Source organism: Adelges cooleyi, unplaced genomic scaffold, assembly GCF_023614345.1.
Source record: "Adelges cooleyi isolate 19-005CV unplaced genomic scaffold, UGA_ACOO_1.1 ACOO_flye_CR_arks_rails_tigmint_CR_PRNA_108, whole genome shotgun sequence".
NCBI classification, from domain to species: domain Eukaryota; kingdom Metazoa; phylum Arthropoda; class Insecta; order Hemiptera; family Adelgidae; genus Adelges; species Adelges cooleyi.
Window position 1 is genome coordinate 12,251,899 of NW_026095761.1, and position 18,028 is coordinate 12,269,926.

At 30.5% G+C, this 18,028-nt stretch overlaps 1 protein-coding gene across 2 annotated transcripts in view; it reads left to right on the forward strand.

Annotated features, from left to right (window-relative positions):
* The window catches only part of LOC126842869 (uncharacterized), a 37,372-nt gene that overhangs the window by 10,863 nt on the left and 8,481 nt on the right, over positions 1 to 18,028 (forward strand). The window contains exons 1-2 of one of the 2 annotated variants that reach the window (XM_050580074.1): positions 9,190 to 9,652; positions 15,562 to 15,724. In XM_050580074.1, the coding sequence (XP_050436031.1) occupies positions 9,615 to 9,652; positions 15,562 to 15,724 (201 nt within the window). In that variant the 5' untranslated portion in view covers positions 9,190 to 9,614. Of the gene's footprint in view, positions 1 to 9,189; positions 9,653 to 15,561; positions 15,725 to 18,028 lie in introns of those variants that run through there. The other variant, XM_050580083.1, reaches the window with a different exon arrangement.

Consider the following 18,028-nt stretch of genomic DNA (forward strand, 5'->3'; position numbering starts at 1 on the left):
TATTGGTAGTTTTTTTTTTATAAAACTTTCTTATCCTTCATTAAAAAGGATTTTCTCAACAAAAAAAAAACAGTTTTTCACTTTCTCGGTAGAACGTTTTCACGAAAATTCAGATAGACAGTGTTGTTCTTGTTGGTTTTTCAAAAAAAGGTAACTTAGACTGTGTGCTGTCGAAGAGTTTTTGTTTTTTTTAAATAGTTAACTACTATTATTATATTTCATTGGCGGTTTCGTCATTTCCGTCATTACCTACTGCATTCATTATGGGTTTTTGCAAAGTTTTCCAAGGCTGAGAATTGCACACACAATGCACAATTGAAAAATACAATTTATACTTAATTATTATTGTTTCGGTTTTTGGCGTACAATTTTCCCCGTCCGTGACGTCCGCTCGTTTAATTTGTTTCTATAGCAAACAAATAAGAAGATGATAATATCATTGTCTTTTTCGCGTTTGTTTTTACCAGCCTAACTTGGGACGGGTACTTAAATGGCATCGTCTGCCTCCCGTATATCGAAAATGTCAGGTATTTTAGATAATTAAATAATTTTGAAATCCGTAAAACGCACAAAAAGCTTTCTGCTGTCAATACATTGAGATTCTTTAAGACTTATAAAACACTAATTTTCTCTTAAAATCATAGTTGCAATTTTGTAGTGTTTATTTTTGAAAACATCTTACTTATGTTATTTTACAATATTATAACTAAATTTTTACTTTTAATATAGTATTTTCCACAGCGCTGACAGCTTATGAAACTCTGATATCAACATCTTTAAATCTTTATTAACTTTTTAAATTAAGAACAGTTTGGATTATTCTACAGCACTCCACCTTCCGCCTTAGACCTTGAACTCAAATGACTTTAAAAGTAATTATTCAATATTGGCTGTCAACATTTTCAACAAAGTATTCTTAATTTAAAAATCAATCAAATATCATCTTAAGATTCAACACCTCCTATTTAACCTAATGACAGCCTTATCGCGTTGACAGTATTTCTTAAAAAAAGCCTATTATTGGTTCAATTGCATACACAAACTGATGGTCTCAAAATATTATTTAAAAATGGTGACATCAATATATATTAGTTTTAAAATTTTAAAATTTTTACATTATTATGCTTTAAATATGTTATTGGTCAATTACTATCTATTATTTATTATCTTAATTAAAGTTTGCCCGATTCTGACATTGTACATAGTCAGACGCAACATGTACCCAAGATGTTAAACTTCTTTATGTGTGTTTCCCACAAGTTTCAACTGCAATGCGCATTACGTTTACCGCAACTTGAACAGACATTTGGTATTGGTTTTTATTTTGGTTTGCACAATAACCAGTGAGACCGCAAATTTCATGGCGGCGCTGCAGTAGGTAAATGAAATATTATTATGTGTGCAGTCAAGAGAAGACCGAGAAAGAGATTATAGATAGTTGGCGGTGCAATATTTTTCTGGCCAATTGATTCCATTGTTCTTGTAATTGCAATATAAACTCTGTGAACAGTACTGGTTTTCCAAAGAGGACGATCAGTCGTGCATACGCGTCGGGTAACCCATTTTTTTATTCACCGCTCAATGTTTCCTTGCCGACTTTCTCGAAGACACATTGTATGATAACAACTAGCAAAACAAAAATGTTAAATAACATAAACACCTCACCCGGACAATCGGCAATGATAAAAATTAAATAAAAACAAAATACAAGCCTCATAACATGCGTACCTATTATATAAAATATACAGAGCGATTAATTTAAGGCAAGACACTGGTTTTCTCTGCAAAACAATTACAATTGTATAGGTTTTCTTTTTGGAGACATTTTATTCAACAATATTAGACAACATTTAAAACTTAAAAGGCAACGCATACGATACCTAACTTTTTGGATTAAGAGTAATTTAATGAAAACTTTGGCTAGTCGATTACCAGTTTTGGATAATTACTGTTAAAGTTATTTAAGTTTGGGGTGAGTGTGGTATAGATATAGAATACTACATTCTAAACCTCTTCCCGTCTTAAGTTTTAAACTTTTAACTTTAAAAGGTCGACTGCCACGGTTAAAAATATATAAGACTTGATATTTTTGCTCTGTTTCAAACCCTACATCATTAAATTTATTTCTATAGTAATTATTTAATTCTTAAAAGTTACTGTAAGGTCAAATAAACCCCACATGGCAGTCAGCCTGTTAAAAGTACCTAAATATCTAAAACTAGTTATCGACCAGTCAAAGTTTTCAGTAAATTATTCTTAATCCAAAACGTTGCCTTTTAAGTTTTAAAAGTTAAAGAGGTTGGAAAAAAAAATGTAAAAAGTAAACAACTAGTAATTTTATTATATTGTAAAATTATATAAACAAAATTGTTTATCTATTATGTTATATTATTATCTATTATATCGAATTGAATAATATATTAAAAAAAAATATATAATAAAACAATAGATAGTAATTTTCTATGGACTTATGCTTATGGTAACATAGTAATAATTATTGTTATTTAGCTAGGTGCGCCTTATTGGAGGAATCTTCACTGTTGCATATTAAAAAATTGAATTTTAGTCAACACGCGAGGTTTAAATTTATTTTTTAAATTTGTAACAAATAAAACGCGTTTAAACATACTTTTGAATCATCAATCATATTATGTTCCTATAACAAAGAGTACCTGTTGAATATTGACAGCTGATGAGTATCATTTTTGTTTGTACTTATTCTATTACAATAGCATAACTATTACTCAATTTTTAAAATATATTGACACGAAAAACATAATTAATAAATAATAGTCTTACGGAGAACTCCAAACACAGTTTTCTCAATTTTACACCGAAATTGAATAACAAAAAAACAATATAAGTCACTGAATAATTGTTGTTTTTGTTCTTTATACTTCATTATAATTATTATTACCTTTTGTTTGTTTTTTTAATTATTATTCAATGCAATATTATTGTTATAGTTTCTACTTATAAAGTAGTGTACAGGCAATGTTTTATCATCAAAGATAAGCTTGATAATATAAAATTATAATATATTATATATCGTTCCGTTCACCGTGAAAATTTGCATACTTTTAATGGGAAACTTTTTCCGCTGTTCATAATGTAGATAAAGTTTATTATGTTCAATACTTACACACAACGTGTGTCGGAATAGGCTTTTACGTTCAATTGTTTTTAAATTATTTAGACAAAAGCGAAGCATCTCAAACAGAATATATTTTAAACAAATTCATTGACTGCTTTACTTTCCTTTTAAACGTCGTCTACTGTACCTATGGGTACCTAAGAACACTTGTGTCAAGGCAAAGAAAATGCAATTTAGATGCAATATATAAACAAACAAAAGGGTTATATAAACAAAGGGTTGTATAACAAAAGGATTTTTTAAAATTAAATTAAAAATAATAATCCGGCTTCTTTGTATTGTTTTCAAGAGATATCCTATTTGTTCTGATCTTAACGGTGGCAAATAAACTTTACATAAGAACCGCTCGGGTGCATATGGTTTACTTGATAAAAAAACAATCAGCTATCCTTAAAATGTTTAGTTAAGATAAGTAAAAAGTGACGCATTGGCTATTACAGTTTACGGTGTACTTAAATCGTTTGTTTTGGCACTGCAAACCTTGTAACTTAATGGCATTGGACTATTTTTTTTTATACTCTTATTATTATTATTTGAATAATATTTTGTCAGCTAGAACTTGGAAGGCTTTTCGTTCGAATATCCGATGTAAACAGCACATTTCGGTGATCTTAAAAAACATATACTTATTATTCAGTCGCACGGGAAAAAAACACACACACACACTTTTACGTTGATGGCATTAAAAACCAGTTGACAAATAAATGCGCGTTTATGGACTTGTAAATCATCGCTTACCGTTATGCTTGACACTTGCACATTTAATATTATTATATTTTATTGATTTCTCTCCTATTCGTGTTTACACCGGATTTGACATTTATTTATTACCATCGAAACCGGCTTTACTATAAAACAGTACCGGCGAATGGCTAAACAATTTTAAATTATAATATTTCCCAAACAATTTACGAAACCGTTTTGAATAATTAACTACGCGATACGAATAGAGATTGTTTTTAATTATTGATTTTCTTTCTATGTGATATCAGTATGACTGTGATTTACTTTCTGATTGAGGTTTCCTGTCGAACAAACTCAACAACGTTGCAACTATATACAAATCGGTGGATAGTTAGTTTGCAAATTTAAAAACACTAAACTTTAGAAATGGTGTTCCCTGTAAAACTAAATGTTTTTATTTTTTAAATTAAATAGCCAACATTCGCCAATAATCAATGGCTTAATAGGTATGATGGGTACATGCGTGTTGGTCGACAGTAGCGGCGCCTTCGTGCAAGACTTTATTGCACGTTCGGCGACTGCAGTAATTGCTATAGAACACAATACTATACTTATTATATACCTACATATACCCACTATATATTGGACACTATTATCAAACCGCATTATGTGCGTTCCACTCGCAGAATGGTCTTATTTTATGTCGTCTGAAAAGAGTTAACGCAGTTGTTGTCCAAATCAAATCTCCGTTGGTCAATTATTAGCAACAGGTAGTAGGTAGGCATTATAATTATTGTCTCTTTGGAAGGAACACGGTGTTGACCATTATATATATATAGGTAATATAATATCATAAGAATAGGTATACCTATACAGGGTGATTCATTAAGGAGGATACACTCATTTTCTATTTAAAAAATATTGGAATTTTGTAGTTTTTCGTTTTTGACACACTTTAGTTTACAATATTCAAATATCTTTTTTATGTATTTTTTTCTGCAATTAAGAACAATTGACCGAAAAAGTTGCCAGGCCGATAACCAGCTTTGGATAACTGATTTAAAGTTTAAAATTTAGATTTTCGGCCAGCCAACATATTAGCATTTAATGGCTACAACAATTCGTCGGAGCTCTGGAAAATACTAATAAAAGTAAATATTTAGTAGTATTAAAGTATTATTATATATACGATTATTGTTAAAAGAAAAACTACTAAATTGCAAATGTTTCAAAAGAAAACGGCTGTATCTTATCCTTAATGAATCCTGTATCACCCTGTATGTACGCTTTCCTATGCGATTCGACATGGAGTTTCGAAGTGGACCGTCGACGAATAGATTATAGATTTTCAAGTGTATTTATAAAATATAAGAACAGTAATAGGTTCTACACAGTACGAGTACAGAGATGTGTAGAATAATAATGCAATCTCCGACTTATGTATCATATTATTATTGAGTATAATGATTAGATTTGCTATATTATTACTATATTGGCGTCCAATACTTGCTGTGTTAATAGGGTGAAAGATTTTTTCCTTTACAATTTCTACCTGGGCACAGTACCCTGCGCTTGCCATGGTTTAAAAATGTGCAAACCGAGCAGAGTATTAATAAAAATTTCTTTTAAAAAGTAAGCGAATAAGAGTTTATTCATTACAGAGGTTATTTGAATAATTATTCGGTTAGGGTTTCAATAAGAATAACGTCTAATTTGCACGTCATGTCATGTTGGTTGACGAACATCGTACCTAATAAATAAATAATTTCCGGTGCATCTTGAAGAGAACAAACGAAGCGCATTAATTAAGCCGTCGGTGTATGGCGCATTCGTTTTAATGTTCAAGGATTACCGTACTACGTGCTAGTTATAAACAATTAGATCCAATTTACAAAATTTATTAAGTTCCACTGTGCCACTGACCACAGCGGCTGTGCACTCTGGTTAAGTCGGTTCGACACACATATTGTTGAACTGTTCCGGTACAGGACGCGTACGATTGCTGTAAGTGGGCGGTAAGTCAATTATTAATCTACTCATTAAATTTGTTTATTTCCTTTTCTACAACGTGGACTCCAACGGTTTGGTAGGCTATGGTTTTGTAATGCCGTCTCACCGAAAACTAAGAAATTAATGGAAAGAGGTAGACAAGAACATAACAGTACATGATGATTCCGATTAACTTTAACATATATATTCTGGTTAACTTTTACATTTTAGTAGTAATTTACTCAAAACTATGACTGATCGACAACCGATTTTTGATAATTTTTTTAGAAGCAATTAAAGTTTAAAATTTGTGATAAAAATACTGCACTCCATCCTTCTACCCGTCTTAAATTTAAATAACTTTAAAAGTAATTATTCAAAACTGGTTAACGACCGGTCAAGATTTTCAGCAAATTATTCTTAATTAAAACACATTTGGTAAAAAAATGTTCAATAATGTCTAATATTGTATAATAAGTAATAACATAAACTAACATGTCTCAAAAAATTGAAATTATATTTTGTATTGTTTGTGATTTTTCTATTCTAAATGTTTGCATAACACTAAAAACCAGTAAGACTTGTCAGTTGTCAGCAGAAGAGAGTAAATTCAAGACGGCCGGCAAGTTGATGTGGTTAGTTTGGTCGTGTGACGCGATTCAATTTTTCTTTTATACATTTTAAATATGTTTATATAATTATTATCTTAAAACCAATATTAAGTCTGTTAACACCGCATCGGTTGGTATTAACTTTTCATTGTTATTTTTATTTTTCGTCCACTCAAAACCGCATGTTTTTTTCTTCAGCATTTGTAATTACATTACATTTTAAAGTTGAATAATATCACCATTGGACCATTCATTCGGGTGTAGTAATGGAACTTTCGAAAAATATGTTATTACAGTGTATTATATTTTTAATGTGTAATCAAGATAAAAAATTAATTCAAGTTAAATAGTATTATTTGGGAGCAAAAAGATGGTCAATATTATACTTAATTACAATAATTAAAATCCCACAATCTCTGTTACATTTTGAATAATAATCAAAATGTATAATATTATGTTAGGTCTTATACCTAGATTTTTGCCAAAATGTGAGATTGACCTTGTTTAGACCCAAGTCACAGATATACATAACATACATTAATTATTATACTATACTTGTTTTAATAACAATTGGATTTTATTTATCGTCGAGTCATTTTTTTCTCAATATTCTTCTACTCTATCCTGTGTTATATAATATATTTTTAATGCTGTAAACTTAATGAGCTTCTCGTCAACCACAATCAAAGTATAGTCGCCGACGATAAGGCTGTGGGTTTAGCTAATAGCGCAGCCAAGATAAGATAACAGCTTTATCGGATTTATTTTTAGTTGCTTTTTTTGTCAGAGTTGTATTTACACTTGCAACAAACACCGTTTTTGCTGAACACGTCTTCATATATATTTTTTTCAAGCAAAATTGAATATTGACACTTTGGAAGTCCTCTCTAAATGAGTACTTTATTAAACTAAAATTTAGTGAGTCCTAACCATTAGCTGTGATTGATTTTCACAAATACTTGTATTAATATATTATGTTGTGCACTGCGTTATTATAACTATTCCAGGTTATTGCTTTTGTTGATCAATTACTACAATTAACGGTGATTATATTATATTAACATTTGGATTTATATCTAATAGTTATTATGTAGTCTCGGGTCCGGGTATAAAATAAGAGAAAATCATATTTTTCGAATAAAACAAATTTCCCGGTCAGATCACCAACTTGGAAGCACCGTTTGTTTTTAATTGCCTTGTTTTGTAAGAACTATATCTCGTTAAAAATATCATACGATCAAACCGGCTTCAAGGACGCCAGTAATAATTATGAATTATGATTTATGATATTAGAAATTTCTAGTTGTAGTTGCTTGTAAATTACAATTTAAAATACAAACGAAAAGCCCTTTGAAGTGTCTGTTGTTCCATTAGGAACCGTATAGGTATAGGTATGTTTATGATATTTTACTTTAGAATGTCTCGAAATAGTTTGATTTTATATTCAACACATTAATACTAACCAAAACATACATATACAAATTTTTTTGTTGATATTCGATAAACAAATATCTTTTTAAATAATATATATAAATTATAAATATGAACGCTGCTGTTGTCATTGACTGGTTAATGAGTGTATTTTTTTCATTTTTGTACACAACGCTGTTTTATAATAACGCACATCACATTTTGTAAGTTAATATTATTTTTTTTTTTTAATATACCTAATATATATGTTTTTGGTATCATGCACATGTTTTAGTGTTAACGCAATACGATTTACAAGGTAATTTCACTTGCGTTTTAAACGTTTGGACGATTTAATTTTTTTAATTGACTGCAATTATTAGAAGGCTACAAAATCGGTGTATCATTATCTACTACTTAAGTCTGACTGACTTAGCGTTAAAAGACAATTGTTTATATTTGGGCGGATGTATAACAGTTGCAAGATAAAAATCTTTAAGTAACTATTAGTATACAAATTCAAAAAAAAAACAAAGGCCGGGGAAAACGCGCGTTTATTGTTTTAAAAACAATAAGAGGTTGCAATACCAGCCAGTCGATATCTTTAAAGATGTTGGACTTTTTAAAATAATTTTTTTTCCCTATTATAGTTAATAGTTCGGCTGATTTTGATACATTTTTCAAAACTACAACCTACTATCAACTAAAGATTTTAACTAAGAAAAAAAATCTTAAGCCCTTTCCTCTGGAAGGGATGGACATTTTTTCTTTATTGTGCCTTTTTTAGCTGAAGTTTTAGGGTTTAAGGCCGGCAAATTAGATTGAAGGTAAATTTAGAATGTACCTATCACATTTACAATTATTTTTTTACTAAGGGAAAAATTACACTTGGACAGTAGTGAATTTCTATGGTCGCTACGTGTGAGTGAAACAACAGTCAACAGGTATTTAAAGTATTTTCATTATAATATAGTTAACTACAATATATATATATATATATATATATATATTGTATATAGTAAACTACGGCAATAAAATATGATATGATTATAGACGGACGGTCAACCCTAATCGTATCCGACCTAATAGAACTAAAAAAATACATTTTTAAGCACATCGCTGTCATTAGGTACAATTTTTTACTGTAATGATCTAGTAGTCTCGAGTATTGGGTTGTAGTCTCAGATATTATAAAAGAAATGAGAGATTTTAGCTATAAAAAAAAAGTAAAAACATTTTTTTATATTATATTGTCTCACCGAAGAGCATGCGCACAGGTGCGTGACGGTCGGCGGTGGCGGCGGCGACGGCGGCAGGTACGGTGCCTAACCCGCGCTGGTCTGGCCGTCAGTAATCGCATCATAGTCGTTCGGTCGAAATGCGGTCCGTCCAAGTCCGTTGCAGGTTTTGCGGCCGTTTTTTCGCCATCATCTCCGGGACGATTCGATACGGGACTCGCCATTAGATAAAAATATACAATCGTTTATCGCACTACAGCTACAGGGGACACGTTAATATCGCATCTGCTGTATAATAGTATTTAAAAAAATAATAAACACTAGTATACACCTATTGCAGTGCGATGATCGCCAAAGACACCTCCTCAGTCGGGTACTTGTGAAATAGGCGAAACCCTCCAGTGACATAATAATACAATAAATACAATTATTATTACAATAATAGTTGTCTTATTTTTTACATATTTGCTCGCTTAAACGTTGGTTATAATAATAATAATAATAATCGTTTTCCGGAACACCGACACCATGGTCGTAGAAGATCCGTCCAAGGCCCGAATCGACAGGTAACATACAACATTATATTTTCATAATATCATAGCAATATTATTTATATTGTTCCTATTTCCTAACACACCCTATGGTCAACGACACTCGCGAAACGACCTAGTGCAATCGTTTGGATGGTCAAAAATTTACGGATTTTTTCAATAATAATCATATAAATAAAAAAAACCCACAATTGCCAACCCCACCCCTTTGTTGGTCACTAATAATATAATTTATTGCCTATAGGTACAGGGTGATTCATTAAGAAAATAATAAAACACTCGTTATTTTGCAATATTGTAGTTTTTTCTTTTTGAAAACTTTTTCGATTATGTCGTTTTACAATAACATAAAATTTCTAAATATCTGCCTTTCTTTAGTATTTTCCAGAGCATTATTAAAAAAAATAATTTAATCAAATATATATTACGTTGCCAATTAAGTTGTAAACATGTACATACTTTAAAATAACAAAAATAAAACATTGTAACGAGTGTTTTTCGCTATTTTGATCACTCTGTACAAATATGTGGACAATAATAGCAGAAGAAGTACAGAAGAAAGTAAAAATATTCATTTAAAAGTTTCAGTTACGCTTTGCTACACATATCTGATGATTGTATCTAAATAATTTGTGACATTCAAACGTTGACTTGTTTTATTATGTAATATAACATTATTGCAATTAAAAAGCAGTAGGTAAATTAAAAATGCACGATAATTAGCGCTCTTAATTACCAATGACGTTTTAAAATCAAGTATGTGAACTTGGCGGTCATCGTGTAACAGAAGATCTGATCTAAACCTGAAAACCGGCAAATTGTTATATTATTTGAAAAAGTTGTACCAAAATGCTCGCTTGAGAAATAATAAAAATTTTAATATTATACTTTCAACAGCGTCTAATACTTAACGAATGGCTTTGCTTATGTAACTTACGAGTCAATTCTGGTTTATTGGTCCTTCTTGATCTTAATTTTGACATCTTCAAAAATACATTAGGCCAGTTTTTCATAAGACTATTGTCCAATTTTTTTTTTTTCAGACTTTACGCGGGGTTGAGAGTTTTACTTTTTTTCATTTGTAAACACACGGCCAGAAATTAGATCAATGATTGTAAATTGCGCCCAAACAATCTTTATTTTAAAATTTTTTTTTAAACCCGGATTTTACCGACCGTAAAAAAAATTAAAGTAATTGTGTACTGCTGCACCTCTTAACGGCATACACGGCCACTTGAGATCATCAGAATATAAAGCGCGCTTTGTTTTCTGGTTTTAATGCTTTGATTTCGAGTCCCTGAATTTAAGTCACCTGCCGGAATTTTTTTGTAAAAGTCAAGAAGATTAAAAAAAATATATGGCAGGGTGCAATATACAAGTTTAAACCGAACTATAAACTCAAAAAGTATAAAAAACAATAACTTTGAAAGTCTAATGTCTTTTAAGATATCGACTGGGCCGTAGTTAACTAATCAACTGGTATTGTAATCTCATAATGGGGTTTCAAAAATGTTTTAATTTCATTTAAATTCAAGATCCAAAATAATAACCATACTCTAATTATTATTAGTCAATCAGACATAAGTAGTCGTTAATGATATACTTATTTTGTAGGCTTCTAACAATTGCAGACAATTAAAAAAGTAAAATCGTCCAAACGTTTAAAAAAACAAACGAAATTATCTTATAAATCGTATTGTATATAATATATTAAACAAATAATAATAACTTACAAAATATAATGTGCATTACTATAAAACAGCATTGTGTACAAAAGTGAAAAAAATAATTATACACTCATTAACTAGTTAATGACAACAGCAGCGTTCATACTTAAGTATATTATTTTAACTGATTTTTTCGTTTATCGAATCTCAGCAACTAATTTGTTTATTTAAAAAAATATATAGTTGGTATTTAAGAGTTAATTTAAAAATCAAACGGTTTCCTTTTGGAACAACACTAAATTTAAGGGCTTTTATTTTTTAAGTATAATCTGCATGCATTTACAACTAGGTGTTTCTAATATCATAATTATTATATTGATGCCGTTAATGTCGGCTTATATTTTTAATGGTTTATCTTTTACTAAACAAGGCAATTAAAAACGAACATTATTTAAAAGTTTGTGCGATTTGACAGGGAAACTGTGATTTTTTTTTATTTGACAAATATGATTTTCTCTTATTTAAAATATCTGGACTCACGATGTCATTTTAATTATTAGATATAAATGTTAATGTTAATATAATAATTTAATGGATATTTAATTTATTTATTATAAAAAAAAAATCAACGAATCGGGCTAGTTAAAAACGCAGTACGCAACATAATTAATATCAGCATGTGTTTTTTTGTAAGTTAATAAAAACTAATATTAATATCAAGCAAGGAAAAGTACCGGGCCTAACGGTTGAATTTCGTTTTAGCTAAAGATTATAGTTGGAAATCAATCAATGCTAATATTTATTACATCATAAAAACATGTAAATATAAGGAGGGAAAGAGGCAAGACTTCATCTGCTCCGGGTCCGGATCAACAGACTTCTCGGTATTGCTTTTTTCCTAAATTAATTATTATTATATTATAACTTTTTGATTTTTTTAAATAATCGCATTAGTTCCAAATTTGTTAGGAATATTGTTTGGATAAACGTTGATGAACCAAAAAGGTATCAAAAACCCTTACCCCCAAAAGGGGTGGAATTTAGACCGAAGTTACATCCAAAGCGGGCTATGACGTCATTTCTGTCATTTCTGGACAACCATTCCTGGCAACCCTCAAAAAAGATTAAGAAGGTGGTGTGTCGTGACCTGTTAATTCAATAGAAAAAAAAACGTTCCTTCACTGCGATGCCTCTTCACTCTGTCAATCTGCCCTTTAGTGAATGTTACATCTATTATAAGTATTGTTCTACAGATTGCACATAAATACGAGTATCACATCGCAACGGTATTCTTAATAAATAATACAACAATTTAAACCACAAAACGATGATTAAAAAAAAATCCGAGAAAATTAAAAACAAAACAAGAATGTACATATGGGTTTTTTTTTTATTATGTAAATAAGAGAAACTTAAATGCATGAACAAAAAAAACAAAACCAAACGTTATGCTTTGTGCATTTCTATGCACCGCGGTCAAGTCCGAGCCAGTACACTTAGAACTTGTAATTTTTTAATAATACAATCGTTTTAATCGAGTACGACCGCCGCCACTGCACAGCGGAAGAGAACGCAGCAAAGCCAAATAGACACGTTACGCGTTTCCGGATAATACACTTTGCGGACGAACCATAATATTATTTATTATACCTACACGCGTTTATTGTAAATGATTAGAACAACTTGCTTCGGAGACTTTCTAGACGGTCTATTCTTGTCTCAGAATAGACAACTACTGGTGTGTGCACTGTGCAGCCATCGTGGTCACGAGTACAATATATATATATATATATATATATATATTTAATAATTCCAGAAGAAAACATCAGCTTTTACACGGCATAATAATTCTGCGATTAACAAGACCGGAACACGAACATTAGTATGTGTTAGCCTATAATAATATTGTAATGATGCTGAATAGTAACTCGATAACAGTAAATCCGTCGGTGTAGGTACAACATCATTTGTTTGCCATTAGTGTTTGCGTTGAAAGAGTACAGGGTTTGGTTTGGTTAACCATATTAGTTGGTCTCTAAACTCTCCCATACGTGGCCCAAGATGGCCCTGCTTAAAACGCACTAGAGTTCTTAAAAAATGATTTACCTACATTACACTGTTAACCAATCACCGTTAGTCTCACGAGCCCAGTTTTGATGTACGACCAAATGGAATAGAAATATAATTGAATTAATTCAAATTTGTATTATTTTTTTTAAGAGTTATTATTTGAATAAGTCCCAGCAGTCGTATTTTCCATATTAAAACATATTCAATGTTTAAATTAGCAATTCAATTAAATATCTAGTTGAAGTAAAAAGATAACACGACATTCGAATAATGCCCAATGTGGTGTTAATATGTATTGGATTATAGGATTTTTTTTTTAATTGTTGATTTAATTATTGATGGTAAAAAACAATATCCTTCGAGTAACAGTATTTTGTAATCGTTTTGAATTTTTATCAGTAACAAAAAACATTGTAATATTGTCAACCACACACCACACTCGATGGGCGGTAATCCTTTGACGGGTTTACCTATTAATATAATTTATCTTGACAGAATTATGGATATTAAATACCTTATCGCAGCTCTACGACGAAAAGCCTATAAAATAATTGTTATACATGCGTACACACCGTCAATTAAATTAGATAACAAACAAATGTACCTATAGTAAGTTAATTAAATAATTATATACTTTACCGTTCGAATAGCTTAAGTTCTTAAGGTCTTAACACATAAAAGAAGGTGTTATACATTTTGGAAAATATATTGAAATTGGGCCCATTATATTAACTATAAAATGATAAAAAAATGTGTAATTTAAAAAAAAGTGTAATAAGCTCTACGATATCGACTGAGTCATAGTCAACCAGTCAGCCCTGTATTATACTCAAGATTACTTGACAGAACCGACAATACTGTATCGAATAGATTGAAATGTAAACAGATCTTTTGTATTGTTTATGAATGTTAATAAAGTCATCAGTCATTGAAAAATAAAAAAACTAGTTAGGGATTGTACCGTGCCTTTTTCGTTGTCGGCGGACTTATAGGAAATATGGGTTAGGGATGCCAAGCACATAATAATAACATTATTATTATAGGTACTGCGGGTATCTGATTATGGTTAGCTCTTGGTCAAGGATGAACAGCGACACAAACGACAGGTTGTATTTCACACGGTTTGAAATAATTAAAATAGTAAAATGGAAACTTGTTGAAACAATATACTAATGTTGGACGTTATTCGAATAGTTTTTTTTAATCTAGATAAAAATATGTGTGTTATTTATTATTATTCTTTGACACGATTATATCTAGTAGGTGTATTATATTTTATGTTCGTTATTTAATAGTCTGTATCGGGTTTAAATAAAAAAAAATGATTTACATATTATTACATCAAATTTCAAACTAAATCACGGACAATATATCATGTTATTATTTACAATGTATGTAATAAGATATCGTTTTCAAAGTCATAATTAACAGTAACAATATGTTTTCCGGTATTGCGATATTGCCAAAACAATAGATATTTAGATGTTTACTATTCGTTCGATGCATTCAAACGAAGAATTTCCATTACCCAAACAATTGAATTAAACCTGAAATCGTTTAGACCGATCCGGACGTGTTGCCGTTGATGTTATACTTAGAAATGTAATTTAAATAATTCAATTTGTTTGTGCGAACTTAACCAAAGCGAACGTCGTGATCGTGATGCGTGACAAGCGGCCGTGTTACTGTTTTAATACCAGCACATTAATTATTATCATTATCGTTTTAAAGAAGAAACAAAAACGCCATTCCGACAATAATTATACCGGTTGATCAATTCAACGTAAGACGTAATTCATTTATTTAGTATTTTTTATTTTTAAATATTTACCTTTTTTTTAGTATTTTCCATAGCTCTATCAACATTTCAAACTTATACGATAAAGCGTGGTTAAATTTCTTAACTAGTAATCGAATAAAACAAAACTGATTATAGGCCAGTGAAAATTTTCAGCAAATTATTCTTAATCTACAGAGTTAATAAGAAATAGATAGTCTCCAAAAAAAAAAAAAAACCTAAAAACATTCCAATTATTCTAAGAGAAAACCAATGACTTACGTTAAATCGACCTAACCGTGTAGCCAAGTTGTACCGATAGCGAAGACAATGTGAATCCGATAAGTGGCCGGTGTAATTGATTTTTTTTTTAAATTTTAATATAGTCGTTTTGTTCGTTGTTGTTTCAGGTTACGGTATCTGCCTAGACAAAGGTATCCGAGCAGTTCCATAGACCTGTCGTCTTTTCGGGACTCCACCCACGGGCATGACTTCAATCAAGGCCACAGCCGGGTAGTCATGACCAGGAAGACGGAACGCCGGATATACGTGGCACCGACGAAATCCGGACAGGTGCGTTATTATTATTTATCTACACGTGCACGTTTGTTGTGCAGAAGAAAATGTAGCTACCCATTATAAGTAAGTCAGGTAGGTCATGATTACCCGTGCACATCGCGCCCGTGCACTCCTCCCAGCAACGCAATATTAATGTTACACCTATAACGACCGACCTGCGCTGTATCCATTATACAGCGCACAGATTACTTGTCAAGATTACTTTTATGACAGCGAGCTAATAGACAAACGGCAGCAGCTGCTATCAGTCGGTTGGGCTGATAACAGTTGATTTAAAAGTCAATACACAGTAGGTAATTGAACAAGCATAAGATACCTCGGTACTCGGTTTCCTCTTGAAATATTTGCAATTTTATAGTTTACCCTTTTGGCGAGCCGCTTAAGTAAAATAAAACATACTAATTGTCTAGATAAGATAAAGATAATTTCATAAAAATGTGTCTAGATACAGATAAAGATAATTTATCCGGTTAAGATAATTCTAGAGCATTAATCTAGTGAAAAAAAAATTCATACAAGATCATAAATTTACAAAGTGTATTTCACTTTTTTTAGAATTTCCTAGGTATCTACTTTTCAACTATGAACTTTTTAAACTTGAATGAAAACATATCTATTTAATTGCCATTTTATATGATGAATAACTTGCTAACCATTTCGATTGGTCGATAACCATTTTTAATAATTACTTTTTAAAGTTATTAAAGCTTAAAATTTAGGTGCAGTGCGGTTGTTGTGTAATGCGCCCAAATAAATATAATACTTAACTCCAAGTGTGACTTAAGACACGTTTCTTCATACTTTAATAGTTCTGATACTTTTACTGCTCCTGTTAAAAGTGTACGGAACATTCCTCGGTTATAAATTGATTTTTTTTTTGTCTAAATGCAATTTGAAATTATTACATTCCACAAATGAAAACATTAAAATAACATATATTACGTTTTACGTTTTATTGTGCGTGTGCTTATGTGTTTCTGTATAATTTATACACACATGCGCATTTTTTTTGTGAAGAAAACAAAAGAAAACTGAAACACATATTGTGTTTATTGCACATAAAAATAGGTACAACATGATACTTCTGACATGCGAGTCATTTGCTCGGTAGATGTGTATTGCCAATCGCATAAACCAAACGTTCTTTTGGTATTAATGGAAATACGACGATAGCTGTATATCTACTGACGATTCAATTATTACAATAGTATAACAAGTACAAAATATTATGTTACATAAACGTTTTTCCTAATTTTAAGTCGTCAGTTTTAACATAGTTGTTGCTTTATATGGCTGAAAATATGGTTTTATATGGTTTGAAAATTACACAACACTTTTCAGTGAGATCAAAACGTGTCCCATTAAAACAATGTTTTAAGGTTTACTGATTGATTTTATTTGATGCTTTTAACGGTTTATTTACTCGATTTTCTTACATGTTTATTAGCTGATTTATTTTCCAGCGACTCGACTTTATTTACTCGATTACTTGATTCTTCAATGGTTTGTTCTATTTGCTTACTCGTTTAATCGTTTAACTTTCTTGATTTGTTCACTCATTTATCAGATGTATTTACTCGTTGACTCCATTTATTTACGTGATAACTTAATTTTTTTTATTGGTTTATTCTATTTTATTACTCGTTTACTCGATTTATTTGATTGAGTAGTTTACTCGTTCAGTCTATTAACGTACACGGTTTTTTTAATACTCATTTACTCGATTTATTTACTAGATTACTCAATTTTTCAATGGTTGTTCTATTTATTTACTCGATTAATTTTCTTGATTTGTTTACTCATTTATCAGATGTATGTACTCGTTGACTCTATTTATTTACGTGATAACTCAATCGATTAACTGGTTTATTCTATTGTTTAACTCGTTTACTCGATTTATTTGATTTATTAGTTAACTCGTTCAATCTATTAATGTACTCGTTTTTTTACTCATTTACTTGATTTATTTACTAGATTACTCAATTTTTCAATGGTTTGCCCTATTTACTCACTCGATTAATTTACTTGATTTTATTTACTTGTTTAATCCATTACTCGATTCGTTCACTCATTTATCTGATGTATTTACTCATTTGTTCGGGTTTTTCACTCATTTACTCCGTTTATTTACTCGATAACTAAATTTGTTAACTGGTTTATTCAATTTGTTTTACTTTTTTAATCGATTAATGTACCAATTTGTTTATTAATTTACTCGATTACCCGATTTATTTACTCGTTTTCTCGACTATTTTTTTCAACAAGAAGAAGCATTTGAACAGTGTAAAATGTTCAGTT